At 36.1% G+C, this 25,294-nt stretch overlaps 1 protein-coding gene across 11 annotated transcripts in view; it reads right to left on the bottom strand.

Moving 5' to 3' along the window:
- The window catches only part of LOC126003964 (neurexin-3-beta), a 1,607,127-nt gene that overhangs the window by 378,838 nt on the left and 1,202,995 nt on the right, over nt 1-25,294 (bottom strand). For all 11 annotated transcript variants that reach the window (XM_049770305.1, XM_049770308.1, XM_049770307.1 and 8 more), the window contains one exon: nt 24,928-25,109. In XM_049770305.1, the coding sequence (XP_049626262.1) occupies nt 24,928-25,109 (182 nt within the window). The remainder of the gene's footprint in view (nt 1-24,927; nt 25,110-25,294) is intronic.

The following is a 25,294-nucleotide window of genomic DNA, read 5'->3' as shown; positions in this document are numbered from 1 at the left end:
TTATACTGGCAGGCTGTGGGGCAGGGATAACGAAAAGAGAAATACTTGGGGGACTTTGATGGAGGGAGGTGGACATTGGTGGTGGGATTGGCCTGGATTCATTTTATATCTGAAATATAACCATGAAGGATTTTGTAAACCACAATGGTTTTAATAAAATTGAAATAATAAAAAAATTAAAATTAAAAAATAAACTATAGTTTGAATAGTTTCCTTTGGAACTTAATACACAAGAGAGTCAAAATCTGATAATTATGGGTATTCTTTCTAAATTAGCTAAGCCATTTTGAAAATAATGTATAAGTAGTGCCTTCTGGGGTTAGAGAGACAGTATAGTAGTAGAGTATTTGTCTTACAAGTGGCCAACCTAGGTTTGATCCCCTGCATTCATTCCATATAACTATATGGAATATATATAACTCTAGCTCACCAGGAGAAATTTCTGAATACAAAGCCAGTAATAATCCTAGAGCACTGCCAGGTATGTTACAAGAACAACAACAAAAAAAAAAAAAAAAAAAAAAAAAAGGAGAGAAAGCAAAAGAAACAGTAGTTCTTCTCTGAATACAAAGCCAGGAATAACCCTAGAGCACTGCCAGGTATGTTACAAGAACAAAAAAAAAAAAAAAAAAAAAAAAAGGAGAGAAAGCAAAAGAAACAGTAGTTCTTCTCTGATAAGGGCTCTCTAGTTCAATTGGCATACTAATAAAAATGTATTTGTGAGAAATTAAATATGTATATGTGCCACATATTATTGACCTGGTTCATGGTTATCATGATCTATAATAGCTACTTATTTATGTCTATCAGAGAATTGACTGTCTACTGAAATAGAGACATCTATAATTTTTACTGTCTTTGAGTCACTCCCTACAGTACTTCCTACAGTGCTCAGGTATATTCCTGACTTTGTACTCAGGGATCATTCACTCTCTGGTACTGGAAATGGAATCTAGAAATCATTTTACCTTTAAAATTATTACTCTAGTCTGAAGCATTAATAAATTTAAAATAATATAACAATGGCAAAAACTTGGTGGAACCAATATTTACACAAAGATTCATTTCAGATTCTTCTGGAGGTAATGAGTGGAAATGACCTAGTGTGTAAAAATTTTGCCATTTTTTCAGACAATTGACATTTGGATAAAAATTCATGTCCCTCCCTTCTTTTAAAGGTAACAAACATTTGAATCTTTATAGGCTATATTTATGCTTACTTGGGAAAATTTTAAAGGCCCTGCTAGATGAATTCTAGTACCTTTAAAATGAATATTTTCATGCAATCACAATTGGTTTCTTTAAAGTTTTATAATTGACTTTCTTATTAGTAACAGTAGGAACCATCTAGACACATGAATGGAAATGCTAATAGAAAAATAGCTCAATTTTATCTGATTATCTTATTATATCTACTGGCCAATGTGATGTGAGCTTGCTACAATATACAATAATACAGGTACTGAATACTTTTAGAAAGGCATCAGGAAATTCCAGAAAGGTTAGGGAACCTTGGCTTTGACTTTAATCACATTTGGATATAAATCCTGTCTCAGCTGGTGGCTAGCAGCAGGGATCTTAGCATGTCATTAACCTCTTTGAGTATTAGATACCAAACTAGGAAATAAGAAAAATAGTTCCAACTTTGAGGTCATGTGGCATTATAGGATACAGCAACTAAAATCACAACACATTAAATTAATTTACATACATATCTCAGTACTTAGTGCATGCTTTATTAAGAAAACACAGTTTTTAAAATAAGAAGATAAATAGCCACTTTACTTAATTGATGTTTTCATTTTTTTTAGTAAATAAATAGCATGATTAAGGAGCTGGCTGGAGATTAGAGCAGGTAGGGCACTTGCCTTGCACTCAATTGACCTGAGTTCAATCCATGGGATTTTATATAGTTCCAAGAATTCTACCAGGTATGATACCTGAGTATAATGCCAGAACTAACTCTTGAGCAATGCCCACTGTGCGCCCATCCAACATCTAAAAAAAAAAAAAAAAAAAAAAACCCAACATGACTTATAGTCTATTTTTCCCTTTATCTTCCCCTTTGTTACTATTATGACTGGGTCTCACACTTATCTTCAGTAGTACAACACTTTTCTTTTAGTGTAGGGGTGATAGGTAGATATATTTTAACTTATACCTTATTGGGTGGAGGTTTTAGTGACCTCAACTCAGAAGCACAGGAAATAAACAGAAATCTACTTTCTCTCCTGTCCATAAACTCAAATAGGTCCAAAAAGTTCATAAAGTCAAGAGCAATAGTAAAACATGGGAAGAGACAGATAAGGCATGAAAGGCTCTGGAGATTAATACAAGCCCCTTAAAACAAAGTATGTGGGGCTGGAAAAATAGTACAGCAGGTAGGACATTGGCCTTGCATGCAATGCAAGATGGGGAAAGTGATATTTAGGAGATAAAGTAATATGCATTGTACCCATTTGGTAGCAATGTTGCAAGACACAATGTCCAAAAGAAAATAAAATGAGAGAGAGAAAGAGAGAGAGAGAGGAGAAGTAAAAGGTCTGCCACAGAGGCAGGCAGGGGCAGGGAAGGGTAGGAGGGACACTGTTGATAGGAAATGTGGACTGGTGAAGGGTGTTGTATGACAAAGTCAATCATAAACAACTTTGTAATTATATCTCATGGTAATCCAATTAAAGAATTTAGTTGTTAAAAAAGAATGAATCTTAAAAAATAATCTGAAGCATAAGATATAGTTATTCTTATACATAAGATGTTTAGACTCTAAAACAAAGAAAATATGAAAAAATGCCTTGTTGACTTCTTTCGAGACCTACCCCAAAAGAGGTCATTTTAAAGGTTTTACAATTTCTTTGATTACCATTTTTTAGGGTAACTCAGCTGATGTCCTTAAAACTTTTCTTCAAAGGCACTTTATAGATATTGAATGGGAATTTTCTTTTTTGTTGTTGTTTTTCATTTTATTATTTTTGGGCTTTTTTTATTTGTGGGGCGGGGGGGGGGGTCATACCTGGCAGCACTCAGAGGATCTACGCTCAGAAATCACTCCTGGCAGGCTCAGGGACCATATGGGATACCGGGATTCAAACCACCATCCTTCTGTATACAAGGCAAACACCTTACCCAATGCTATCTCTCTGGCTCATGAATGGGAATTTTCAATCTCTCTCTTCCTATCTGAGTTCTGGGCACTTACTTCCAGATTTCTTTTTTTTTTTTTTTTTTTGAATCTTTGTTTGCTTTCTCCATCTCTAGATTAGCCTATTTTTTGCTACCTCTTCACTTTTGCATTGTTTGATCAACTTTTGAACACTTCCCTGAAAATATTCTTATATCTCCTTTATATTCAAAAGAAAGATACCTCTTTATAATTTCTTTATTACAGACATTGGAATTGAATTCTTGAGGTTAAATAGAACAGATATGGTTTCTATTCTCTCACAGTAAAAAAAACATACTGTTGCAAATCTTAGTGACACCCACTCAATAAAGATCCTACAGCTATCTGGTGATGGTATGGGAATAAAGCTCAGAGTTGCTGCTTTTCAGCCCTGAAAGCTTTTTCTTGTTTTCATTGCAATTTGCCAATCAATGCCCGTGACTAGAACTGTGACACAACCTTCTCAGGCAAGGTCACCACAAGTCTTGCTCTTTACTTGTCGCTGGAGCAGGGACCCTACCTCATACATGAAAGATGTTGCCCACCCTGAGTGCAAGGCCCGTGCTTGTGGAAACTGACTTATCTCTAATTATCACATTTCCAGACATGGTAATCCATCCTCCCGGGTAAGAAGGCCCATTAATAACCCTCGGGGAGGAGAGTCAACAGCCCTTATAAAGCCCTGTCACATGATCTGCTCTCTGACACAGAGTCCCCATAATCAGCGCTAACATGCCCTCTAATGTGTCACAACACTCATTGTTTTCCAGCCTTTCACAATATACAACCAGAAAGCAAACCTTATCATTTAATAACACTCTCTGATACTGAAAGCTACAGAAAATGGAAACACTCCACGAAGGTGAACGAAGCTAGCTATGTGAGGATGCTATTAAGGCTCTAACATTGGGTCTCAAACAGCAGAGAGCAAAGAAAGATGCACAGATACCCCCTTAACCCTGTTGTTACCATTATTCTCATATAGGCAGGATAGGGTTTCTGGGGGACTGGGAAGGAAACGAGTCTGTGCCTGTGCTAAATGGGGCTTGAGTCATTGTTTTCATCTTGAAAAGAGATTCATTTTGATATGGAATGCTGGGCTGGGAAACGGTGTTGATATTGAGGCTTATGCTTATGATTTGGGTCATGAGCAGATACATGGGCTGTGGTTTATGTGTTTTCAAAGTGAGAAGGAAAAGTGTCTTTCTCTGTTTAGCACAAGGGCATTTCCAAAATGAAATACAACAAAATGGGACACAGCAGTTTAGACCTTTAGAATGAGTGATAAATGAGAGGAATATAATTTTAAAAACTGAAATTTTAGGGTCTCTTGGGTTACTTAGTAGGATGGGGACAGTTGGGGTGACAAAGGCTTTAAAGGTATCACATGTAATGCTCACATCAAACAGACCTATGGAGAAATTGTTTTTCCTCATTTTATTATATAAATAAACTTAGAGAAATTCTCAAACACGCCTAAAATCATAGAACTAACAATTTCTCAACAAGCAATTTTAAGAGAGTCAGCATTTGAATTCAATGAGGCTAGAGGGAGATACAAAGACAGAGGGAGACAGTAGAGATAGACAGAGGAGATAGTTACTTTGTAAAGTTTAGAAGAGTTCTAGAGCAAAACTCACGTAAGTCAATAATATTTTACCTAATAAAATCTATAGACACACACCCTCTACTCTGCACTGTTTCCAAGTTCAGTTCACATAAATGGGCTCTGTGACATAGGTAATCAGTAGGCAGGTGAGAACTTGAACTTCCATGCTTTCAGTCCTGAAGTTAGTGTTTGAACAACAAATCCTCTTCCCTGTTTATCTGCTCATTCCTTTAGGTACCTGTATTACCTACCAGGAACTGCCAAATGTCTGCTCATCCTGTGAGGATGTCTACTAGGACAGTGGACATGAGGCAGAATGGCATCCTAAGAAATGCCAAGTAGGTTCTCTGGGATAGAGGAGAAAATACTGGATCACCAATTTATCAAATGTTAGCTTTAAAATCACTTTTTGTATGTTTTATAATACAATAATAGCATGAATACACTGTAAAGTGCATAGCTACATGTAACTGGTGCATGGTTAGATTTCCCCCAATATATATGGATGATCAAAAATGTTTAGCAAAAACAAGCAATTGTACAGCTGTACTACTGTACAGCTGGCAGAGTTCTTGCTTTGCACATGCCAACCCTGGTTTTAATCCAGTAGCCTATAAACTCCAATTAGCACAGCAAGGATTGATCCCTAAACTCAGAACAGATTCTGGAGGAATCCCTGAATAATGTTGAATGCAGCTTAAAGTTAATAAATAAAAAAAAATGGAGACCAAAAAGCTAGAGAGCTAACATGGATCTTTCCTCTTTACCAAGCCCATTTACATGAGTATACCCAATTCATCACTTTGATGAAATTCTGCCAATGCTAGGAAACATGGACTGAAATTTACAGTTAATCTCAAGAGAGGTTATGCTGGGATTTGATATTTCATCCTAAAATAACTAGTTAATGCTATTCCTTAAGTCTCTGTGGTTCCATCTAGATAAAAAAAAACTTAATAATAAAATTCAAATAAAAATTTGCTTACAAGGTTGTATAATATTAGGAAGAAGAATCATTTTACAAATTGAAGTGTGAGGTCTATTATTTTAAGAAAATTTTATTGTAAGAACAGGTGCAATTATCAAGTAGATTCAATATATTCTCCGTTGGAAAAAATTATTGCATCCTATTAAAATTGCAGAGTTATTCTAACAAAATGTTAAAATATATAAAAAACATATTGGCAGTGCCCTGCCATTTTGCTTTACCCTTTTGTCGATTTTTATGAGTCACAAAATAGATTAAGTTCCATTTTGAAGTAATCCTCTTCCTCGATTTCTCTATCTAAAATCTGATACTCATAGTAATACCTGGGATATAATATGCTATTTTGGCTGCTACAGGAGGGAAAGAATATTAATATATCCAGAAAAGTTACAAAGACAGTGTCTCAAGAAAAAAAAAAGTGGTTCAAAGGCTAGAAGATAAAGCCTATGAAAAGAGGTGGTGAGAGCTAAATATATAGTCTAGCAAAGGAATGACTCCAGGGGACTTGATCACAGCCTATAAATACCTTCAAGGTAACAATATAATTGAAAGGAAAGAATTATTCATACTCTCAGAAATGACAGAACTTAAAGCAACAGCCTAAAGCAATGGAAGAAGATATTTAGGTTAAAATTGTCAGTAGTGGGGAATGGAAATACTTGACTATATGAGGAGTGGAAAAGCTATTCCCGGAGGAAGCATTTGAAGCATTTTGATACAGACAACCCAAAGCCCTTGAGCAAGAAACAGGAATTAACAACTGTGTTCCTCAATAGTGTGTCACCTCCTGCCTTGTAGGGAAGTCAGAGCTCTCAAATGTACTCTTGAATGACAGCCCTTTTTTGGAGCAGTCTAAGTAGTTGGAGATTTATGCAAGACTCAGTTATTCGTTATGAAAATGATGATACACTTTTTTGTAAGTAATGACTACAATTATAGTAAAAGATGCTATTCTATGCTTATTTGAAGTATGTTTTAGAAATAACATCTACATTTTCCAAGAAAAATCAATAAAATCTTTATAAATTATGACTCTGCATTTTGATAAAAAAAATAGTTAAGATGCACTAATAAATTGAACCACTAAGAATAAGGCCTCTTCCTTCAGTGGTAGGGGAGGTGCAGTAAGATTGTACATCTAATGCAAACCATTTTACATTAATATTATTTCTGCTATATTGATAGAGATTTATATTATAATCTATCACTTATTAATGCTGATACATAAACACAACTCATAATATTTCTTCATATAAATCCATTATTTCCATTTAAGATAAAACATACTGCGCTTGAGGCTCTCAATTAAGATTTTCCCTCAAATTCTTAATTCTCCTCTCCTCATGTTACTAAATTGTATATTTGAAGGAAATATCTAATATCATGCTAATTTAAAATGTATTAGGATAGAATAACTCATACCATTAATTAAATTTTTATATACCTGTAGAGAACGGGAAACATTTTTTGAAAAAAGATTTCTTAATTTATCAATTAGTTATCTATATGTGTATAGATGGCACCACTCCACTATTAAATTTTTTTCTCAAATATTCTATATAAAGAATATTGGAACTGGTGATTGTGCATATAAAATTGAACTTACAAAGAGAAGTGACATGGCTGGGAGGGACCTTTGGGACAGTAGTGAGGGCATATTTTGGTGACTGGTATGGTGTTATAATGATAAATGCATGAAAAGCATAATCTGAGCCAGAGCAATAGCACAATGAGTAGGGCATTTGCCTTGCGTGTCACCAATCCAGTTTCATCCCCAGCATCTCAAACATTTTTTAGAGCCTGCCAGAAATTATTTCTAAGTGCAGAGTCAGGAGTAACCCCTGAGCACCACTAGGTATGGGCCAAAAACAAAAATAAAAAAGAGAAAAGCATAATCTATAGTTTTGTAAATCCTGGTACTGCAATAAAAATAATAAAATATTAATTAAAAATAATATTTGAAGTAAAATATTCTAATAAAATATGAAATCTATTGTGCTACCTAGCAAATTATGCCCATGAACTAAATGAGCCCCACATACTTCTGAGTAGACACATATATGCATCTAGAGTAATAATGAAAAAGTCAACTTATAATTCCTTCTCTACTAAGTACTGTGAATCACTTTGTCAAGTAGGAATCCAACTAACCTCTCAAGCTCATTCCTTAGAATTGTGAGTCCTTTGGTTTTATCACCGCACGACAAAACACAACACAACATAGAATCCTCTTGTTTCTCTCTCTTCTCAGCCTGACAATCAAAAGCTGAAAAATTATTATAATGTATGAAGGTATGATCATTAGCTGTCAACACAGTTCTAAGAGAGAAAATGAATCACAAAAAATCAAAGGTCTGAAGGTGTGGGGAGAGAAAAATATGAAGACAGTGGGATCTATGGAAGCAGTGATTGAAACTGGGGTATTTAGAAAATCAACCTCCCCCCAAATGGCTAGCACTCATCTACAGTTAACTAGTAACACCAAGAGAAACTGCCAGTAGTGCTTAATCTTCCCATTTTTAGAGAAAGTAGAAATTTCCCTTTTAGTTTCTGATATCAAATATGTACTATATATAGCACATATAGCATATAATATATACTGATATATAATATACAATATATTAGTAGACAAGATTTGACTTAAGGGATTCTGACTGAGCACTTTGTCTGTGTTTCATATTGACATCCTGGGAGACATCTGTTCTATAAGTAGAAAGCTGAAATGGCATGATTAAAATTAAGTGTAAGAGGTGAATTTATTTATGCAGTTTCACCAAATACATCAGAAGAAAGAAAAGTCTTTCTTTTTCTTTTTTGTTCTTTCAGTCAAAGAATTAAGAAAAGAACCAGGTTCTGTAGTAACTAGAATTGAACCACTGCCGTTGGCTCTGCCTTCACTGGAAGACTTTTGCAGAAGCAGATTGCAATCCTCGAGGGAATACAATATTTATTCATTCTAAAGGGAAGCAAAAAGATCTAGAAACTACAGACATCCAGAAACTTTGTTAGCAGAAGTTGTACATCAAAAGCAGTGCGGAGGTTCTCCAAATCTAGGAATTCTAAATGCTAGTTTATAAGGTGGCTCCAGGTATTAGCAGTGGCTTGTGTAAATAGAAATGTATTTCTCTTTAGGCTTTTATTTATTTATTTTGTTTTTGGGCCACACCCGGTGATGCTCAGGGGTTACTCCTGGCTATGTGTTCAGAAACTGCTCCTGGCTTGGGGGACCATATGGAACGCTGGGGGATCGAACTGCGTTCCTTCAAAACTTAGCCGCATACAAGGCAAACACTCTACCAATTGCGCCACCGCTCTGGCTTTTAAGCTTTTAATTTTTATTTATCCATTTATTTGTTTGTTTTAGCCACACCCAATGATGTTCAGGGATTACTCTGGTTCTGTATTCAGGAACCATACCTAGTGGGCTTGGGAGATTATGAGGTGCTAGAGATAGAAACGAGATTGGCCACATCCAAGCCAATCACCTGACCTACTGTGGTACCTCTCCAGTCCTCTCTTAGAGGTTTTAAAACTTAGTTTCATAGATGATGGTACAGGCAAATTTTCTGACCAGCTCAGGGTTCCTACAACCGCATGAACAGAAGTTGCCAGCAAGCCTCATTAATTTTGCAGAATCAGTTGTTATCTTAAAGAGAGAGATGAGAGTTCAATCGCTTGGCTTAAAGAGAAGTTTGATCTTGGGGTCTATATTAGCAGACAAACCTTTGTTAGCATACTATTTATACAAAACATATGCATCCAAAAATTATGGCAACTTGGAAAAGCATAAGGAAAACTGAAATTTATGCTTTCAATATTCATTCATATCATTATATGAAGAATATGCTTGTCATTATCTGTCAGTGTTCTAACAATTTGTAAGGTGAGGATAAAAGGTAAGCCACCCTCCCAAAAGAAAATCTGTTATGACAATGGTATCATAGCAATTTTGGATGAAACACATCTAGAAACTTTGGATAACTAACTCACATAACACGTTTAGATAAAGCACGACTAACAATTCTTTGTGGAGCCATTAAAATGTCATTCTTTGAATCTCTGCAAAGGCTTAGCCTCATAAAAGATTAAGAGTAAGGGAGATGAAAGAGAAAGACTTTTATACTTTTCTTCAGAGCTGACTTACTATGTCTGCTTTTCAATCCAATGTTTGCATGTGTTGAACACACACACACAGCTTGAAGGAGGAAAGGCACACTCTGTTTTACAGTGTTTGGGTGGGAATCAAAGAGAAACATGTGGTTCCATTCTGCTTCCTGCAGCATTCAGTTAAATGAAGGGAAAATCCAACTTGTCATCACAGGGGCCAGGGACACAGTAAAAGATTTACTGGCACTGAGAAATTCTTCATCAGGTTGGAGAAAGCACAGCCTAGACAGACTTGGGATTTTACTCCGAAGAGATGCTTGGCTATCTCACAGAGGATGCTTTCCTTTGGTTGATTTTATGTGTGTTTATGTGTATGTACATGTGTGTATGAGTGAATGCTAGGTCAATGTATCTAGCAATTTTTTTCTCTGTGAAATATCAATGAATATTCTGAAGGAATTCTTCACACTTACAAGATAAAACAGTAAGAATTGGCCACAATCATTCCAAAGATAAAGGCACAGAACTGGAGAGCTAACTTGGTTTTATTCTCTGTTTCATTGTAAAAAATAAAAAAACTAGGAAATTGTTGAGAACATGAAGTCAATGAACTGGTTCTTGGCTCTTCTTGATTCTAAAAGTAATACATATCCATATGGATATTGGAGAAAACGATAAAATGTTGGTGGGAGGTTTGTTTCCCCATTAACAAGTTAATTACTTAAAGTAATCTGGCAATAGGTTTTTATAAAGCTTTGCAGGGCTTGAGCTGAGCCCATGAGGTTTACATCCTAGAATAGGAAAGGTCTATGAGGACTCTATGTTAGCCCTATTCACCCCTGATCCCAGCATCTGTAAATTACCTGACATATAGTAGTTGCTAGTTGAATGAATTAATAAATAGATATTTTGTTCACAAAAGGTCACTAATCTTTGCCTGTTTGGCTAATTTTAAAGTGGGGTGCTTTTCCTCTCACCAGCCTCTCATGTATAGCTAAATTTGTCTTGTGATATTTCTTGAAGTAGACAGTTTTTCCTAATCCAAATAAACATCATGAATATTTCTCTCTATTCCTCTCTTTCAATTTTTTAAAAGATAAGCTTTGTTGGTAAAGAAATAGCTCAACTGGCTGAGCACACATAGGTGGCCAAGGTCTGCCTCCCATTACTGCATGTCTGCCCCTCATTACTGCTAGTGGTGACACCCAAGCAGTGAGGGGTTAATCCTGAGAACCATTGACTGTGGCCAAATAAAGGACCAGTCCATGGTAGGAAACTTGACACAAATAGTGATTGCCATTAGGGCAGAGATGGGACAACTATGACCATGATAGTGAGAAATGTGTACCCTACAAGAATTGGGTGCTGAGGAGATAAAATAATATGCATGATACCCCTTTAGTAACAATATTGCAAGCTGCTGTGTCTAAAAGGAATCAACAGAAGAGAGAGAAAAAAAGAAAGAGAAAGAAGAAAAATGTCTGCTACGGAGGCAAGCAGGAGGGAAGGCAGGACTGAAACTCAATCATGAACAACTTTGTAGCTGTATATCTCATGGTAATTCAGTTAAAGAATTTATTTATTAAAAACAAATAAACAATCAAAAAAGGTAGCTTTGTTTTTGTGTACTGTTAAAGACCCTCACCTTTTGTTCTGGGAAATGTATTGCAGTTAATTCATTTTCCTCCTCAATGCTTTAGTATTGAATTTAAGCCTTGCTGTTTAGCCATGCAACAAAAACCAGATCAAGTACTGAGGATCTAAGCAGCAAACTCAAAAGCCTGCTAACCTCAGAAATTAGGCAGAAAATCAGGGGCAAATTAAATGGATTCAACTTCAAGCAATTTGATTTCAGTGAAAAGGTATACCTTTCAAGTTTTTACTAAACTCTGCCACTAGACATTAAAAACTAATAGAATAGTAGATGACAGCTTGTGGCTGTTGTGAAGACACTCATATCTGGTTCTAAATGAGAGATATAGAAAATTAAATATTGGCTGTATAAAGACTAAATGTGCTATTTGTGATCCTTTATGGTTTTCAAGCAAGAATATTTGAAAAATTCTTAAATGGAATTTAATACATGAAATATGAGAATGCACTAACCCAATAATATTTGCTCAGACATACATTTGAAAGGGTTTTTGTTGAAATTTGACAATAAAATTTAACCTCTGAACCTTTTTTCTACCTTTTTACATATAATATGTTTAGTTTATATGTCTTTGTTCACGGATTTAAGAAGTTTGGGGATAATTGGATAGGTTAATGCTATTGAGACAAAATGATTACTAAGAAGCAATCAAATGTAAAATGAATTAATATTTTTGAATTAAAAACATGGGGCTGGTGAGGTGGCGCTAGAGGTAAGGTATCTGCCTTGCAAGTGCTAGCCAAGGGAAGACAACGGTTCGATCCCCCGGTGTCCCATATGGTCCCCCCAAGCCAGGGGCAATTTCTGAGTGCTTAACGAGGAATAACCCCTGAGCATCAAGCGAGTGTGGCCTAAAAAAACAAAACAAAACAAAAAAAGATACATCATTTCATGTCATATATTCTGTTTTTACCCAAATACTATGTTCCATGCCTTTATTTTTGATTTACTATTCTTAGTTGTGCGATTTCTAGAAATCAGTTTCTGCTACAGAATCTCAATTTACAAAAAAAAAATATGTTTCCACCAAAGCTATATCACATTTAGCCAGCCTCAATGTTGTGTACTAAATAATTGAAACAGTATATCTGAGATTAGAATCAAACATGTCAATATTTAAGTTCTCTCATAACACTGATTAAAATGGTTATTTGATTCTATAAATCTTTGTTGTTTTTTTTTAATATCTCAACAGAGGCAATACTAGCAACTTGGCCTGCTCTGTCCTCTATGTAAACTGATTCATACAAAATGGTTAGCAGACTACATGAGAGATGAAACAGCAAATGCAGAAATGAACAGGAAAAAATGGTGCAAGGGAAAGGAATACATGTTTGTGACCATGAGAAGTCAATCTATGGGATTCCGTTTGAAAAGAAAGTAATTGCGATTTATACATAAGAAAAGAATGGTCATTATAGGACTATTAGTAACATGTGTAGCTTTCCAAACTAAGATAACTATCAGGCTAATCCAATTCCATGCCTCACTACACTTGATGATCACTAGGATTAGGGAATTTGATCTAAGGAATTAGTAGGATAAGGGGAAAGGTGACTGTAGGATAGCTGTAAATCCCAACTGGCTCTCTCAAGAGTGATGATACAAGAAGTAAATTACAAAGTCAGAGAAACAGTCTGCGAAATCATCATTTGAGAATACAGCAGTACATGGGATGCAGCAGTTTAGTCCCCCACCTTTTATGTTTGTCTGTTTTTTTGGTTTGAGTGCCACACCCGATGACACTCAGGATTTACTCTTGGCTATGCACTCAGAAATCGCTCCTCATTTGATAGACCATATGGGACCCAGGGATTGAACTGAGGTCCATCCTGGATTAGCCACATGAAAGGTAAACACCCAACTGCTGAGTTATCGCTCTGCCCCTAGTCACCCACCTTAATGCTGACTTTGATTTGTCATTTCCCAGTTCCCAACTCTCTTGTTGAAAACTACAACTTTTTTAGCATCTCTTAGAAACTCAGTTTCATGTCTCCAACCCCACAGTTTTGTTAAAAGCAGGAATTCATCTGAGCAATATACATATTATTGCCACATATACATATTATTAAGAAAATACATAATATACATATTATTAAGAAAACAATTTTATTTAATAAATCTTTGAATGAAAGTAAGAAACATTAGCATATAATCTCCCATTTGATCCTACCCATAATATTAAAGCTGGTAAAAAGTGCCTGTGTCACCATTGCTTTCATAAGGATAACTGCTTCTTCATTTTTTTGTTTTGTTTTGGAGCCACAATCAGCAGTGTGGGGGGCTTACTCCTGACCCTCAAGAGTCACTTCTGGTAGGCATGGGGAACCATACAGGGTACAGAGGATCGAATCCTTGTCAGCAAGCAGCATGCAGGGCTCCCTATCCACTATGCTCTATCACTCCAGCTTCTGTTTCTTTCTTCTTATTTTCCTTCCTTTCCTTTTTCATCTTGGAAAATGCTTATATTTTTTCAACTTCTTCATTTTTAGCCTCCCAGGAATTTATTAACTTTTAAATCTCCCACTACCTTTCCTAACTAAGCTTTCAAAGTCTCTATGCCAGGTCCTTATCTCTCATTTAAACTTAGAAAACATTTCACATGGGAATCTCTACCACTTGACATGAAGATACTGTAAATTTGAGGGGTGTGCACACCTGGTGGCACTCAGGAGTTACTCCTGCCTCTGCACTCAGAAATCACTCCTAGAAGGTTCAGGAGACAATATGGGATGGAAGGAATCGAACCCAGGTCAGCAGCATGCAAGGCAAACATTCTAACACTGTACTATTGCTCCAGCACCGATCCTGTTAATTTTCAAAAACAAATTCATGCCTTATCTTAAAATCTGATTCACTTATGTTTCCCTATTTTTCTTTTTTTTTACTGTAATAAGATACTACTTTATGATGCCTGAGCAATGGGGCATGCGGTAGGGCATTTGCCTTGAACGCACTAGCCTAGGATGGATCGCAGTTCTATCCCCTGGAGTCCCATATGGTCCCCCAAGCACTCACTATCTCTGAGTGCATAGTCGGGAATAACTCCTGAGCATCACCAGGTATAGGCCAAAAACAAACAAACAAAAAATAGTATTTTCTTAGTCCAAAAAATATTACTTTTTGTCTTTAGAATGCCACCACCTTGAAACACCTGACAATTTGATCATTGAAATACTCCTTCCCCTTCATCATTGTCATTATCTTACTATAATCATCATAGAATGATGACTAAAATGCTTAAAAGCATTTTTTCCTGGATCATGTAAATTAAGAACAGGAACCTTTATTTTGCAAAGGACCATTGGAATATTTATAACATCATCTGCAGTCTATAAGATAGAAGCAGATGGGATGCCATAGGCAGTCAAAATGAAATACATGTATCTGTGTACTCACACACATACAAGGACCAAACCACATTATTTAGAGGCCTTATATGGCCTATCATCTGGAGCTTTAATAGCTTTCCTGACTTAATAATAACTTACTATTTATTTCCCTTGATCTCATTAAACAATACTATTTCAATAGAGAAAAAATAACCTTTTAAAGATTGAGTTTTAGGCCTACCCCCTCTTACACAAAAATTATCAATGCCCTTCCATTGCTTTTCAGAACCAGGCTATCAGTACATCATTCAATTTTTTTCTCATTAAGAACCTATTTTCTTTCTAGGTATTAAAATACCTAGAAAGAAAAAATGGTAAAAGTATAATCATAATTATTTTAGACTTTACTGTGAACTGTAAAATCATCAAGCATTTTCACATATTTTATTATAAATGTTCACACAGATTGGGAGGGAGGGTACTATCACTATTCTTTCATTTTCCCAAGACCATAGAGCTGGTAGGAGGCAGAGTTAGATAATGACTCACTTGCCTCTAAATGTGGGGTTCATTATATATTTCACATAATCTACCTTTCTCTGGTCATTCTCGAGTCATTTTCTCTGGTCAAATTGAACAGTGAGTTACTTTCAGAACATAACCTAAATTTTCTCCTGGTGAGGTCATGCTCATGCTTATATTTGAGCTGGCATATTTTTTCTTTAGGTTCCACCCAGCAAGATCTGACCTGCAATGTTAAGCACATTCCTTTAATCTCTATATAGCGAGACTTTTACTTTCCTTGCCATATTGTGCCTGTTGCCTTGAAAAGAGATGTATGTTCAATTTTTATTTCCATTCCAAATGTTAAACCTCTTTACATCTCTACCAACCCCAAATAAACTGAATTTCCATAAATATAACATGGAATAAAATGATCACTGCTGCACTTTCTATTTGAAACTTTCTTTAGGGGTATAATAGTAATTAACAGTCAGATTTGGAGTTGAATGCCTTGCTCAGCCGTTTATTAGCTCTGCTATCTTGGGAAAACTCCTTAGCTTCATTAAAACTTAGTTGTATGCTTAAAAAGTGAGAATATTAATACTGACTAGTTTGTTGAATTACTGTGAGCATCTAATAAGATAATGTCAATAAAGTGCTTACAATTTGTGGTACCTGCTATTTTGTCAATCATTATTAGTGGTAAGTGATTACAAATTTAAGATGTCTTTTTTTTTTTTTTTTAGTTTTGGACCACACTTTGTGATACTTAAGGGTTATTCCTGGTTCTACACTCAAGAATCACTCCTGGTAGGCTTAGGGGATGGAAGGTATTGAACCTGGGCCAGCATTCACATGCAAACAAATGTCCAGCCCAGTATGAAAGATGATCTTTAAACATATAGTCCAAAGAAATGCAGGCATAGTAATTTAGTGAATGATCAAACATCTATACCGTTCATTTACCTGTTCTTTTTTAGATAATAGAATAGAAAAAATTAACTGAATCAAAAGAGGTCAGCTGCTCAGAAACCTGAAGCACTTATGTTTATACTGAGCAATAAACTTGGAATAACCCCTGAGCACTATCAGTTATGTCTCCAAAACAAAAGTAATAAAATAATTAAATAAATGAGGTCATAATAAGAGTCATGAGAAGAATATTAGACTTAATTGCCAGTCATCTCCTGTTCCCATACATAAAAGCTGATTTAAAGATAAAAGTCTGGTCAATCAATAGGACTTTTTTAAATGTCTTTAAGTGGTTTTAAGCTCCAAAGGTGTCATCTCAGGCAAGAAAATGACAAGTGTAGCTGTCAGTACCATCTCTGAAGCTAATACAGTTATACAGTTTCTTCTTGCCATCTATCAAGGAAACACTAACAAGTTGAAACAGCAGCAGTGACAGCATCAAGATCTAAGACTAAGATGCACTGGAGTGGGTGGCTAATGAATTTCCCTATCAATATACTGAGATTCCATGCCTCTGAGTAGAGTTAGTTATCTAAAATCCATCATCTGTAGCTTCAGGGAATCAAGGAGTTATTTCTCTACCCTGCTGCACTGAACACTATCCCAGGAGTATAGACTACTAATAATGTAAGCAGTGGGTCAATGAGATAATTCATCCTGTTGACAGTGCTATGGTAGACTCATTAAGTCAATCTTATGTACCAGCAGTCATTTGATGGCACCTCGAGTTTCCCTTGTTCATTGTACTTTTGATTCATATCTCTAGAAAAACCTATATTTGATTAACTTCAGTAACCTAGGACATATGCCACAAGACTGCCTTAAATCACGAGCAGCCTGACACCTTTTTAGAATTCTAAGTTAAAATCTCACAAGCTTGATTCAAATACAGTATGTATTTATGTAAGAAAAAATAAGATGTACTATTGTCTATATCTCAAATAATGCTCGTTGAAGAAAAATATCCAGTTATATTAAACACTCTTCATGAGTAAAATCCCACTCTGCCAGGAGCTAAGTAAATTTCATACTTATTACATTACTATATATATAATTAATTACTTATATTTTAATTAAAGGCATCTTTCAAGTTTGTGAGCTGCTTGTTATTGAAAATTGGTCACAGTATCTTCAAAATGTATCACTCTGCAACTTTACATATAATGAAGGATGCTTAGTCAATCTGAGTTTTCTAAATTTACAGATGCAATAAAGATTCTGAAGTATGACAGGTATCTGCTTTGCTCAATGGTTTACTGTTGTATGCAGCTAACTAGAAGACCATATCCATTAGGGCTGGGTCTCTCATACTTGTATACAGGTAACCAACTGTTTCTGATGTTTTATAAACTGTTCTTTTCTATAATTTGAAAACTTGGTTGTATTAATTACAATTCTATACATCTTACCTGTACTCTAAATTGGTCAATTTCTTTTATGTGTTGAGGAATCAGAATCTAGAAAATACTTTTATTTATAATTGCTTTAAAGTTTCATTTAACTTGGTGGCAACCGTTGTATACCAATGACCATTGCTAGGCTCTAATTATTGTTTAAAGTCCAATAATGACATTTTCTGGGCTTTCATCATCTTCAAGTATAGAGTTACATCTCTATGATTTCTCTGGTGTGCAAGTAGATTCTCAAGCCACTGTCATATTATCTCCACCTAGAATAATTTTGTCTTCCTAGTTTCATAGTTTGTTGTTAGTTTGACTTCTTTTCTTCCTCATTCTTCCTCTCTCCTTTTCCTTGCCATCCTCTACTTTTTCCTTTCTATTCCTCCTTATTTCCTTTCATTGTTTTAGCATGAGGACTATTTTCTTTTGCATGGTTATCCGACTGAAGAAATATTTTTAGAATTTTTTTTGTTTGTTTTTGGGGCCCCACCTAATGATACTTAGGGGTTACTCATGGCTATGTGCTCAGAAATCGCTCCTGGCTTGGGGGACCATATGGGATGCCGGAAATCAAACCCAGGTTGATCCTGGGTCAGCTGCATGCAAGACAAACACCCTACCACTGTGCTATTGCTTCTGCCCCCCAACTGAAGAAATATTTTAATGAACACTTTCCCAAAGTGTCACAGATATTGTATACAATCACAATGCCCACAGAGATACAGAGGAAATGGCAGAAATCTTAATCTATCAACCCGAACAGGCCTTTTTCCAAGAAAATTTTGCTTTTGTTACTACAAATAGAAAGTTGCCAGAGTCTCAACAGTGAATCTGACTAATTTGTAAATCTTACTTATAATCAGTTATAAAGGCATTTGTTTGAAGAAATGGTGCCTAAAACCCATTATAAAAAATTAAAAAAAAAAGACCCTACTTCCAGTTCTAAAACATAGTCCTTCTTTTACTACTTTTTTTCCCTTTGATGAAACCATTGCCTTTGGATATTTTACCAATTCTACCTTTGTACAGTCAGTCTTTTGTCACTCACTTCTGAGTACTTCATTTCCTGTGTGCCTCAGGAAAAGCCTGTGGCATAATATTTTGTAACCATATGAAAAAAGATAAAGGTAGGTGTGTGACTTGCTCAAAGCCAAATGATTGATTATACACTAATAGAAATCAGACAAATTCAAATCATTTGATTTATATCTAGTACATCTAGTACATTTCCCCACCATAACACCTGGTCTCTAAAAACCAAGTGTGAAATCAATAGATGCAGAGATCTGAGGAAAAAAAAACATACCACTATATTCCCATGCTGGTAGTTGCCTCGGGTCCAGCTTACATAAACAGTCACCCCATCAACTCCCTGCTTCCATTCCCTTCTCCCACCCTCTTTTCCAACTCTGCTGGGGTAGAATGGCTAAGCTAGAAGCTGAAGAGAGGATCCCCAGCAGGCCCTCTCCTCAGAAAAGGCTAATGATCTGGAAAAGCTCCTAAACCCAGCAAACCCAAAGAGGCCCTTTTCAAGAAGAACAAATAGCAATAAGAAAATGCAGTGCCAGCCTGCAGTGCACAGCACTCTGTGGGAAACAAAATTACATCTGTTGGGCACCGTTGTTGTTTTCTTGTTCTTTCCTGCTTTACTGGTGTTTCCAATCTTAGAGAAATGCCAACATTCCTGGATAGTCCTCTGCAGCATCCTTCAAAATACTTGTTACAGAATGAAATCCAGCACTCCCTCTGTCCAAATCCAGAGAGGGATCTATCTGTGGTAACTGTTCCCTTATCTCATTCTGGAATAACCTAGCAGATGCAGAGATATATAGTAAATATCCCATCACAGAGAGAGAGAGAGAGAGAGAGAGAGAGAGAGAGAGTAAAGAAGGCATATATTATGACAATTTATAGATGGGTTAAAAGTGAATGGGGAGACATCTATCATAATTCAGCTCAGTTTCCCATTTATTATCTAAGTGTCTCTGAATATTATAAGTGATGGGAAGTAGTACTATACTAACCAAATGTAATAAATATTTGATTTATCTAAGTATATCTTAGCAGTTTCAGGGTGGAGGTGTTGAAGGAGAATATTTTGCCATCCTAAAGAGGGTTTGCCCTACCTTGTTTGATGTTGGTATCTACATTATAATTCACAAAGGAACCCATTGGGAAGGTTATAGATTCTTGTCAAACAAAATAGACGCCCTAACACATAAATTTCCACTGCTTCTGAAAGACTCATAATTAAAAAATGAATCCAAGAGGATTTACTGTAAATTACTCACAGGGAGAAAGAAATTAATAGGCTGTCTTTTTTACACCCTGCATTCACTGCATAAAGAGAAGCTAATTGTTGCCCAGTTCTCTCTGACCTTCTATTTTGTTGTAGGTGGTGAAAAGAGGTTGTCAAGAGCTTCAAGATAGCAATAGCAGGCTCTTCATGGTAATCCTTTTTCAGGTCCTATTCAATTTGCTCCTTATTGTATAAATGAATCTGAGTGCAACATGACATAGCTTCATAGAGCCCAGATATGAGGTCAATAGGCAGATGTCACTCACAAGAAATGGGAACTGCTCTTCAGATAGTGAGCAGATTAATTCCACAATAATACATTTCAGTGGAGGAAATGTAACACTTGAAGTAATAATGTTAAAAAAAAACATGATACTAAGATAATCTTCCTCTCTAGAATGACATTTCATGCATATCCACTTCAACCAACATGCTTATACCCTTAACAAGCAACTTGTAGTCAAGGTTTTATTAATTACATAATTAAAAATGCACACAAAACATAAAACTTAAGCCCCAAAAGAAAAAAATCACAAACTAATATAAGGCAAACAATTCCATAATTTTGTCAATCTCTTGACAATTACTGATTATTTAATAATTTAACTCTTTTTCTAATCCACTACTTATCAAAACTTTATTTTACCATCATGAGACCCAGATAAATGAGAGGAATTTGAGTTTAAAAATTAGAAAGAGAAAGAAATGCTTTTTTTACACTCAGCCAGAACAAATCATCTAAGCAAATTGAAAAATGAGAAAAATTGTGAAACTATCCAAGCCTATTTTGCACCATTTTACGCCCAGAAAAAAAACTGCTGCCCTCATTTGGCCCAAGCTTTTTCTCTGCATGGTTTCCATGCCACTCAAATGTCCCTTGCATTGGTCTTTGCCATTTCTCTTGCTATTTTTCCAGATCTTCAGTCAGAGTAACCGACTTTAGCTTGAAATAAAGATAGCAAATAAACTGCTCAAGATGAATTAGTTAGGATTCAAAGAGTTTGAGTGGAAAACAAGATTCAAAAGTTACACATAATCCTACAGGCTCCTTAATTGGCAAAAGAAGAGAAAAAACAATGTTCTAGAATGTAAAGGAATATGGAGTAAAATTTTGTAGGGTGCAGTTTCATGTTGGTCCACAACAATAGAAAGTTTGAAGACCGTTGGCCTATATTGAGTAATAAATGTGACACAATTCTGTTCATAAAACACAATTTTTACACTAGTGTCAAACTAGTAGGAAGTCATAGCATTTACCAGTGTACCTACTGCTTTGGCAAATCATTGCAGTAAATAGTCTAAACTGAGAATCAGAGACACTGAGAACTAAAGCTTGGATAAAGCTTGCCGATGCGGATCTAGAGTGAGTTTTCACTTAGGGTCAGACTCCTCTTCAAATAACTTAACCTGGGGGTTAAAAGAACTTACTGAAATTACAGCATTATTCTTCCTAAAATCACTTCAGAATTTCCTAGGAATTGCCTTCACTGCCACTTTCATAGCTTTTTCTCACCTCCTCCTTGCTCACTTCTTTGCTCCCTGCACACCCAACCTATTCACACTGATTTCAGAGAATGAACTTTATTTTTGACAACTACATAGCTTGATAGCCACTCGGAAGTCACACAGAAGAAATTTTAGTAATTTCCACAAATGAAAATTTACATCAGAACATAAACAAAGTGGAGCTGGAGTGATAGCACAGCAGTAGGTTGTTTGCCTTGCACAAAACCTATCTGGGAGGGAAGGTGGTTCGAATCCCAGTGTCCCATTTTGCCCCCTACAAGCCAGGAGTGATTTTTGAACACATAGCCAGGAATAATCCCTGAACGTCACTGGGTGTGGCACCCAAACCAAAAACAAACTAACTAACCAAATAAATAAATATTAACAAGGCCCATATGGAATTCTTTCCTTCCACTCTGGGGTTTCCCCTGCTGTCACATCTCCTGGTCTGCCATCACCTTTTCTTTAGCTATCCAGTGGATTTCTCTTCTGCAAGGAAGATTACAAAGTGGTATACAATATTTTTCTTTCTGATCAGCCATTTCTAATGTAATCAATAGCCTTTCCATTCTTTAGTTTTTTTTGAGACATTTTCATTAGCACAAAATGAAAATTGTATTTAATATAGTAATACCCTATAGCTTGTGAGCGTCTTCAACAAATCTCTTACTATGTGTTTGTGGCTTCACTGCCCAGAATCATCTATGTAACTTTTCAAAGCAAGAGAGGCATTCTATAATCAAGCTTTTGATCTTTTACTTGCAAACCTTTAATTCTAAATCTGATAAGAAGCCTAGACTCTGGAGTGTAGACAACAGGGACAGCCCACTAAAGAATAAAAATGTTTTGAAATTTCAGGACAAATTATATGACCCCACCATAGTAAAAATAGGTCACATATGAACTAGGTTCATTCTAAATGGTTCAAACATTGTAAAGTCTCTTATCTTTTCTTTGAAAAAGATCAAATAATTCAATGATGTTTATTTCCTAACTTAGGATCTGAAGAACAATCTGTTGAGATTTACCATGATGTTGAAGCAATGTTTGAGACTCATTATTATACGTCCATGGGAGCCCACGGGGTCTCAATATATTTTGATGTACATTTTCTTGTATCTTAAAAGAAAACTACATTCAAATGTAAATGATATACTTATCTAGAATTAAGTAATAATAGATACAAGTAAGTATATTATTCGAAGCACAAAGTATGTTTAGAGACATGCAGTTTTTTAGACACTAAAAGAAATTAAACTTTAACGGCATAAAACAGTATGCTATATTTCTTCTTACAACTTTCCAGGATCCTCATATCAATTCAATACAAACACTGTCAATGTCAAACACTGTCAGAAAGAAAGAAAACATTTCTCTAAAATGTGGAAATGCTCTGCAAATCATGGATAGGGAGAAATGAGTAAGTTGGCAGCATATTATCTGACTAAAAAAAGATGTTCATGGCTTCACCAAATCATAGTTTTCTTAGTAAATCACACTGAACAAAAAAAGAAGATAAATCACCATGAATATGCAAGTGAGCTGGTAATAATAGCCTAGTTATAGCTGCCATGAAATACTCATTAAGTTATATGCAGCATAAATCTCAAAGAGTTCTGTAAATTATGTTCCTTCTTAGAGGCCAAATAAAGATAAACTGTACTAACTATGGTTGCCTTTCGCCTTTCTCCTTGGCATGAAATTTTTTAAATAATTAATCTTTGAGTCAGAGATAAAACTTAATGTACTGGAGTATAGGTTTTCTTAGCAAGTGCCCTGGTTCCATCATCTGTGTCACATGATTTCCCAATACATGATGCTCATGAACTGTGCCACAGTTTCCCCAGATAGGTGACCAATTCCCCAAAAAGCTTAATTTCAAAATCTTCTGTGGTTCTAAGCATTTGAAGAAATATGAAAGTTCGCAAATCTATTTAAGATCCATCTTGAGCATTTCGAAAGTTTTGATTTTTTTTATCAGTCCTACCCTGCATTTCTGAGCAGGATTTCACCTTGTTTTGTCTCACATTGAAAGTCATGCAACCAACTTAAGTCATATTCTTTCAGTCTCTGCTGTTTCCAAGACATATTAGAACAGGTGGTGCTGGAGCAAGACGCTGCTTCAAGTTGAGCTTGCTGCTTGTACATCCAGTGAGCCACCACCAACCAGAGACCAGCAACGACATTTTCCCCTCTGTTTTCTCCCTGAGGTTGGCACATGACCCAAACTCCAAGGCAAAGCTTATAGTGAATGTTCCTTTTCCTCCTTTATGGAGCTTAGCGGAAATCCCTAGTTGATCTTTTCTTTTAACTGCTTTTCCCCCTTGCTATTTAAACCCAATTCTTATTGCTCCAAATTAAATCCATTCTTTCTCGCTTTGTCATTGCTAACTAATGAGAACAATTTCTCTCTTTGCTCTTGGTGACTGCACTTTAGGTACTTATGGACGAGAATCATATCCTGCTCTAGCCTACTTTCTTAACTGCGGTCTGCACAGGTGATAAAATGGGTTAATTGTTGCTATAAAAATATTTTCTATCTTCATAACACAGTAATTTTTCCCTCCAAATCATTTTAATTCCTTTGCTTTGCACTGTGTTTTTAATTATCTGCAATGGCCAAGGATGCAATCCTATGGGTTTATACATGCTACTTTATAAACAATAAATATGAAAACTGTTTTAGTTTTATAATCTTTTGGCCCCTCTGCTAAAACCTCATTTTTCTAAAATTTTCTTTATATTTCTACAAAAAATAAATTGGAACCTGGTATAGGAATCAGCAAAATATGGCCCATAGTCTCTCCCCCCCCCAGAATATTTTTAATGCAGTGCTGGGAATTGAACCCAGACCCTTGCATATATAAGGCAAGTGCACTGCCACTTACCACTGAATTACCTCCCCAGAAACCATAAGAACTGTATTGAAACCAAATCACACACAGTTTGTGACACAAATATTTACTGCTGGCTCTGTTCAGACAAACATTGCTGACTCAGCTAAGAAAACCATTACTATTCAAGTTGGTTTTGCTCCATTTTCAGGTGAAGATGAATCATACCAGATAAATCTCTTATTTACAACCCAACAGTCTGCTATAGGTTGCACAGCAGATCAAATGACTTAAAGTGGACCTGTGAAAAGGGAAGTGTTTGCAGTGAGTCTAGTAGGGAAAATTACCTGCTTCATTCATCACTGAAGCATTCCGATTCACATCTGGAGGGTAGAAAGAAGCTTCACTCATAGATCACTCTTGGCAATACCCCCAAAACAGTTAAGCTGTTTGTCTAATCATGCATCCCTTGGCACTTATCTTTCTAGCTCTTTGGCACTATCTTGCTAGCCAATTCAAGTCACCAGGAAGAGAAACCAGGACTACAGCCCGTACTCACTATGTGAAGCTGAAGGAAGTCACCCAGGCCCGGCGCACTGTCGATGCGCACCAAGATCCCATCCTTGACAGTAGTGCTGAAGCCCACGGCCAAGCGGTCAGAACGTGTGCTGGGTCTGTCATTGGCCGGCCAGGTATATACGATGAGGCCTCCGCTCTTGCCAAAGATGTAGGTAGCGCCAGCTGTAAAAGCAAGAAAAGCACTAATGAAGGGAGGATGTCACACAGTGGAGATGACACACACAACATTTTCAGTGGGACACAGTGTCCTATGTGCTTGACTTTGATTTGCTGTCCAAATTCTTTGATGGTGTCTTTCACCCCAATCTAGGGTTGCAGGCAAAGTGCATTATAAAGCAGTTGTGAGT

This window comes from Suncus etruscus, chromosome 3 (genome assembly GCF_024139225.1).
Source record: "Suncus etruscus isolate mSunEtr1 chromosome 3, mSunEtr1.pri.cur, whole genome shotgun sequence".
NCBI classification, from domain to species: domain Eukaryota; kingdom Metazoa; phylum Chordata; class Mammalia; order Eulipotyphla; family Soricidae; genus Suncus; species Suncus etruscus.
The sequence above is the reverse complement of the archived record's forward strand: the minus strand, read 5'-3'. Positions and strand labels throughout refer to the sequence as shown.